General features: G+C 55.6%; 1 protein-coding gene across 1 annotated transcript; it reads left to right on the top strand.

Moving 5' to 3' along the window:
- The first annotated feature begins 681 nt into the window (after window positions 1–681).
- On the top strand, window positions 682–1,650 carry LOC139603607 (olfactory receptor 14A16-like). Its single transcript, XM_071454498.1, has one exon. The coding sequence runs from the start codon at window positions 715–717 to the stop codon at window positions 1,648–1,650; it is 936 nt and encodes a 311-aa protein (XP_071310599.1). The 5' UTR covers window positions 682–714.
- Window positions 1,651–6,810: the final 5,160 nt, after the last annotated feature.

Raw genomic sequence — 6,810 nt, 5'->3', positions numbered from 1 at the left:
GCCCAGCCCTTGGGCTCCTCCTGTGCAGGCTGAGCACAGCAATGGGGTGTCCCAGCTCCCTGTGCCCGGGGAGCTCTGGGCAGGGCAGCCTGGGAGGCTGGCAATGAGCCCAGTCTCCTGACTCTGGGAAAGGCAGGAGCCACTTTGTGTGCCAGGGATCCCTCTGCTCTCTGAAGAGTCTCCTGGCTGTCCAGGGTAACACGGGACTGGATTTCAGAAAGGTGCAAGTGCAGGGCAGCTGGAACAGGAGAGAGGGACAGAGCAGCTCCCCTAAGTCTGCACTAAGCCTCAGACAACCCTCCTGCCTCCCTGGACTCTCTGTTCTTCCACAGTGCAGCAGAATCTCTCGTTCTGCCTTCAGCAATCCCCATCGCTTCCCCCAGTCAGCTTCTCTGCCTTAGCTGAACATATTTTATTCAAGTCCCACTACCAGGACTGGCCCCTGCCCTCATTGTTCCCCTGCACTGACTGGGGGTCAGGGCTGACTCCCAAGTGTTCTGCAGCTGAAGGTCCAGTTCCTGACACAACATTGGCCAGCAGCAATCAGGGCTCCAGCAACAGAGCTGAAGGAAGATATTTGAGACATGGACAGGGCGAGGTGTTCAGTGGCAGGAAAGACTCTATGAGAAAGGGCTTTGATAATTCTGTGAGAAATCTCCCCTCCATTGCCCTGTCTTTCCTCCTTCTGCAGGTTGAAATGCCCAGACACAGCAAATGTCCAACAGCAGCTCCATCAGGCACTTCCTCCTGCTGGCATTGGCAGACACGCGGCAGCTGCAGCTCCTGCACTTCTGCCTCTTGCTGGGCATCTCCCTGGCTGCCCTCCTGGGCAACGGCCTCATCATCAGCGCCGTAGCCTGCGGCCACCACCTGCACACGCCCATGTTCTTCTTCCTGATCAACCTGGCCCTCAGCGACCTGGGCTCCATCTGCACCACTGTCCCCAAAGCCATGCACAATTCCCTCTGGGACACCAGCACCATCTCCTACTCAGCATGTGCTGCACAGCTCTTTCTGTTTGTGTTTTTCTTTATGTCAGCAGAGTATTTCCTCCTGACCATCATGTGCTACGACCGCTACGTGTCCATCTGCAAACCCCTGCACTACAGGACCCTCCTGGGCAGCAGAGCTTGTGCCCACATGGCAGCAGCTGCCTGGGCCAGTGCCTTTCTCAATGCTCTGCTGCACACAGCCAATACATTTTCCCTGCCCCTGTGCCATGGCAATGCCCTGGGCCAGTTCTTCTGTGAAATCCCACAGATCCTCAAGCTCTCCTGCTCCAAATCCTACCTCAGGGAACTTGGGCTTCTTGTGTTTTCCATTTCTTTAGGTTTTTGTTGTTTCGTGTTCATTATTATCTCATATGTGCATATATTCTGGGTTGTGCTGAGGATCCCCTCTGAGCAGGGACGGCACAAAGCCTTTTCCACCTGCCTCCCTCACCTGGCCGTGGTCTCCCTGTTTCTCAGCACCTCATTTTTTGCTTACCTGAAGCCCCCCTCCATCTCCTCCCCATCCCTGGATCTGGCAGTGTCAGTTCTGTACTCGGTGGTGCCTCCAGCCCTGAACCCCCTCATCTACAGCCTGAGGAACCAGGAGCTCAAGGCTGCAGTGTGGACACTGATGTTTGGATGCTTTGAGAAACACTGAACTGCTGGAAAATTTCTGCAAATCACTTGTAATGAAAGTAATCCTTAATAGTTCTTGGGTTTCATGCTTGTTTGTTCTTTTCTTTCTTCTGTTTTAGTATTTTAATATTGTCCACAAACAAGGTCATTGTTCATCCCCTTTCCCATTTTGTTTCTTTCCACCTTTGCTGTGATCCACAGACAGTGTCAATGAGAAGCTGTGCCCTTGGTGGCTTTAAACAAAATAAAGGAACTCACAGCAAAGTTTTCACAAGAGATCCCCCTTCTGTTCCCTTCTCTGGAGCTGCAGCAGCAATGTCTGTGTGCAGAGCTGGGGCAGATCAGGGCTGGCCCAGCAGCTGTGCCCAGCAGCAGCAGCAGCACTTGGTGTTGCCAGTGCTGCTGCCGTGGCCCTGCCCCGCTGCCCTGGTGGCCCTGGTGTTGCTGCAGGGCCTGAGTGCTCTCGGGGCCGGGCACAGCCCTGGGGGTGGCAGTGCCGGGGCTGCAGCAGGGACAGGCCATGGGCACTGCTGGGGCAGCGCTGACGCCTCAGCCCAGGGCCTGGGGGCTCCAGGCTCCTTGCCCAGGCTCTCTCAAGAGCACGGCCAGGCCAATGCTCAGCACAGAAAAGCCCCGTGAGCAGCCCCAGGCTGGCCGTGGGCAGGCTGGGGGCAAACAGCATGGCTGGGGCTCTGCAAGGGCCCTGGGGCAGACGGGAAGGAGCAGCAGAGCAGGGGCTGATCCATGCCCAGTGCGCTGCACAGCCCAGGGCAGCGTCCCAGAGCGTCCTCATGCAGCTGCCAACAACATCCCCCCTCTGCAGCCCTGGCCTCTCTCCCAGCTCACACAGGTGCCCCATCCTTGCAGGCACAGACACGGCAGCACTGCCTCAGCAGCCCCTGTTTGCATTGCACACAGCAAGGGGAGCACCCCCATGCTGTTGCTGTGGGGACATGAACCTGAGGGAGCACAAACGCCATCAGCCCCTGGGGCCAGCAAGGGCTGGGGGACACCAGGGAAACCACTCAGCTTTGTCCTGGCCTCTGCACTCAGCCAGAAAGTTTGTTCCCATCAGCTGGGAGTTTCCTGTCCCACTGCAGACGCTGTTGCTCAGAGCCAGGGCTGCCTGGCAGCCACCCCCAAACTGCCCTGAGCATTTCCTTGGCTTCACCTTTGCTTTCTTTCCTCTTCCTGATCCAGATTTCTTCCTATTTCCCATCACTGTTCCCTCCCCTGCAAACAGCCCATCCCTGGTTGCCCTTTCCTCTCTGGCCCCACTCCCCATTGCAGTTCCTGGCTTGGCCCCATGGGAACGTCCCTTGGGCAGCAGGATCATCCTACAAGTGCTGCAGGAATTGTCTGCAGGCTCCTGCAGTGCCTGCTGCTGCTCCCTTGCCAGAGCCACCCCAGGCCAGGGGGGCACATCTGGCTCTGGGGCTCCCTGTTCTGGGCAGTGAGGAGGGGCTGCAGAGGCTCTGCAGGACTGACAGGATGGGCTTTGGGGCTGCCAGGAGAAGCTGAGGGACCTGGGCTGCTGGAGCTGCTGAAGAGGAGGCCCAGGGCTCCTCCTGCACCTGCTCCAAGGGTGGTTCCAGAGAATCACAGAATCAGCAAGGCTGGAAAAGACCTTGGAGATCATCAAGTCCAACCTGAGCCCTGACACCACCGTGTCTCCCTGAGCCTCCTTTTTTCCACAATAAACAACCCCAGCTCCCTCAGCCACTCCTCACAGGACGTGTTCCAGACCCCTCACCAGCCTTGTTGCCCTTCTCTGGACACACTCCAGCCCCTCCATGGCCTTCCTAAATTGGGGGCCCAGAACTGGACACAGCACTCGAGGTGTGTCCTCACCAGTGCTCAGTACAGGGGAAGAATCCCTGCCCTGCTCCTGCTGGCCACACCATTCCTGATCCAGGCCAGGAGCCATTGGCCTTCTTGCCCACCTGGGCACACTGCTGCCTCATGTCCAGCCTGCTGTCCATCAGTGCCCCCAGGTCCCTTTCTGCCTGGCCGCTCTCCAGCCACTCTGTCCCCAGCCTGTAGCGCTGCAGGGGTTGTTGTGGCCAAAGTGCAGGAGCCAGCACTTGGTCTTGTTCAACCTCACCTTGTTGGATTTGGGCCCTGGATCCAGCCTGTTCAGGTCCCTCTGCAGAGCCCTCCTACCCTCCAGCAGATCCACACTCACACCCAGCTTGGTGTCATCTGCAGATTGGCTGATGCTGGACTCAGTCCCCTCATGCAGATCATCAGTGCAGATATTGAAATCCACGCTGGCTGGCTCTGATCCCTGGGCCATCCTGTGGGTGCCCTGTGATGGCACTCAGGGTGATCTGTTCCATAACCTTGCCGGGCACCCAGGTCAGGCTGACAGGCCTGGAGTTCCCCAGCTCCTCCTTCCAGCCCTTCTTGGGGATGGGCTCACATTGGCACCTCCAGTGCTCTGGGACCTCCCTGCTGAGCCAGGGCTGATGGTAAATGATGGAGAGCAGCTTGGGGAGCTCATCCACAGCTCCCCCATCCCCCTGGGATGGATCCCATCTGCTCCCAGAGACACCTGTGAGCATCTGAATGGCTCAGCAGGTCCCCAGCTGCTTCCTCTTGGATTACAGGGGGCTGTTCTGCTCCCTGTGCCCATCTACAGCTCAGGAGAACACTTGCCCTGAGGACAAGTTGACTTATTGTTGGAAACTGAGGCAAAGAAGGGGTTAAGTACCTCAGCCTTTTCCTCAGCTTTGGTAACCATATCCCCCCAATAAGGAATGGAGGTGTTCCTCTTCACCCCTTTGCCATTAATGCATTCATAAAAAAATATTTTTAATATTCTTCAAAGAAGTGGCCAGCAACTATTATGCTTTCACCTCTCTAATTTTCTTTCTGCATTGTCTTGGTTTGGAATGACAGGTGTCTGGAAAGGAAGGCAGGAGCCTCCCCTGAAATGGAAAATGTAAATCCCTTCCCTCCAAATTGTTATCAATTTTGAATTAAGGGGACTCTCAGGCAAAAATATGGAAGCAGGAATAACAGTTTCTTATTAGGAAAGAAAATAAAAAGATAAAATAAACAATGCAGTAAACCAAAACAGCACTGACAGAGTCAGAACTCAACCTGACACCTGTGGGTCAGGGTGTTGGTAGCAGTCCAATTGGAATTGTGGCTGCAGCCCTCCTGGAGTGTCAGGTGTGGTTCTCTTGGAGCAGGGATCCTGTAGAAAGGTGTAGTCTTCCTCTGAAGATCCAGTGGAAGAGGAAGCTGCTGTTCCTCTGGGAAATCCAGAGGAGAAGCTGTGCTGGTGTTCCAGAAACTCAGATTATATCCAGGTAGGAATGCTTGGCTCCTCCCTCTGGGCGGAGCATCTCCCAATGGGATACTGTAGTTCTTATCAGTCATGCAGTGGCATTCAATGGCCCATTATCAGCAGATGACCCCTGGAGGGAGGAGTGGTTATGGAAGAGATAAGGAAAACTGCCCACTTAACAGAAGAAAACTGCCATAGAGATGGCAAATAGAATCCATCTTGCCTTGCACTCTGGGACATGCATGACGTAACAACATCCTAAAACACTTCCTGAGTTGCCTGCCCCTCTGTGCAAAGATGATGCACCCTCTTTTTTCCCTTGAGTTCCTGGAAAATGCTCCATGTCCAGCCAGGCCAGTCCTTTTCCTTGCTAGCTCACTTTTTGGGTCAAAGGGACAGGCTGTTCCTGCTCCTTCAAGATTTCTTTCTTGAAGGGCATCCATCCTTCCTGGAATCTTTTGTTTTAAAAGGACTGTTTCACTTTAAAAAATCAGCACCTGATTTGGTACTTGCCAAATCTACATCCTCATAGGCTGAAGTCTGCTCTTACAAGTCCAGTGCAGAAGATTTGTTGATGCCTCTTTTTTCACAGAATGTGTAAAAACTCAATAATTTCATGGTCACTGTGTCCCAGGGAGCCTCTGACCACCACATCTCCCTCCAGCCCTTCTCTGTTTGTGACCAGCAGGAGACAGAGCTTTCCTTGGCAGTGGGAATTGCAGGAAACCTCCTCAATGCGCAGCTTGGAAGGTTCAGGCTGGAGCCGAGGAGAAAGCAAAGTCCCTCGCAGGGCAGAATGTTGGTGCTGGAGGTGTGGCAGCGTGAGGCTGGGCCATGGCCGGGCTCTGTGTGCCAGGAGCTGGCAGCGCTGGGTGCAGGGAGCCCAGGGAGGGCACAGAAACGCTGGGTGAGAAATGCTGGGGGACAGCGAGATGGGCGAGTGCAGCCGGCCAGGGCAGAGGAGCAGCACGCCCAGGGGCCACAGCCTGCAGGACAGATGGCCAAGGGCTGGGCAGGGCTGGCAGGGCCACAGGCACCCAGGCCTTTGTGCCCTGGGCTCGGGCAGCGCCTCTGGAGGCCCCACAGGAGGAACTTTCCTGGCAGGGGCTGCACTTTGCTTCTCCCTCGGCCTCCCTGGGGAGGCTGGCAGGGGCTGCAGGTTGATGCCATTTGTCCTTGCTGCCCCTCACACCCCCCTGGCCCACCAAGAGCCCCGAGGCAGACGTGAGGGACAGGCCCTGCTGGCCCAGGCTGGGCTCAGGCCTTGGCCTTTCTGCTTCCTGCAGCCAAGCCAGGCCTTGCTCAGCATTGCAGTTCCCTGCTCAGAGCCTTGGGCTCCCTGCAATCCTGGCCTCAAGGATCTGCTCTCACCAGGCCCTGGGCAGCCTTTGGCCCTCCCTGCCCTCACTGGGGCCCAGCCATGCTCCAAGGCACCTGGAGTTTTGCTGCTGACTCCTTGAGCAGCTTCTTCATCCTTCTCTCCGTGCCTGAGGCTCCTGGACCCAGCCCCAAATCCACCGTGGGGATGATTAAAATACAGAAAGACCTCAGGACTTCTATGTCTCCCTTCCATTGTTTTCCATTCTCTAGGGATTGAGCAGTGTTTGGAGTCAGTTTGGAGTTCTGTTCAGGAGGGAGATTCCAAAGTGCACATCATGGCTTTTGGTTTAGTCAAGGAAATATTTTTTTACTTTTCAATTAAGAGAAGAGGTGACAGAACCATTCCCCAGGTGATCTTGATGGTGAATGTCTCCTCAGGAGGTCTAGCCATGGAGAAGAATGAGCCCCTTGCAGGCTGAGCCTGTTTGGACAACCTGCTCCTCACCCCACATGTCACCATGTCTGACAACACCCACCTGGGACTGGCATCCAAACATAGAAAAAACA

Source organism: Agelaius tricolor, unplaced genomic scaffold, assembly GCF_023055355.1.
Source record: "Agelaius tricolor isolate 1412-34295 unplaced genomic scaffold, bAgeTri1.0.p SCAF_40, whole genome shotgun sequence".
NCBI classification, from domain to species: Eukaryota; Metazoa; Chordata; class Aves; order Passeriformes; family Icteridae; genus Agelaius; species Agelaius tricolor.
Note: the sequence above shows the minus strand (reverse complement) of the source record. Positions and strands in the feature narration are given on the sequence as shown.

Excerpts from the sequence above, each read along its gene's own strand:
- LOC139603607 (XM_071454498.1), top strand. The coding sequence starts at position 715 with ATGTCCAACAGCAGCTCCATCAGGCACTTCCTCCTGCTGGCATTGGCA.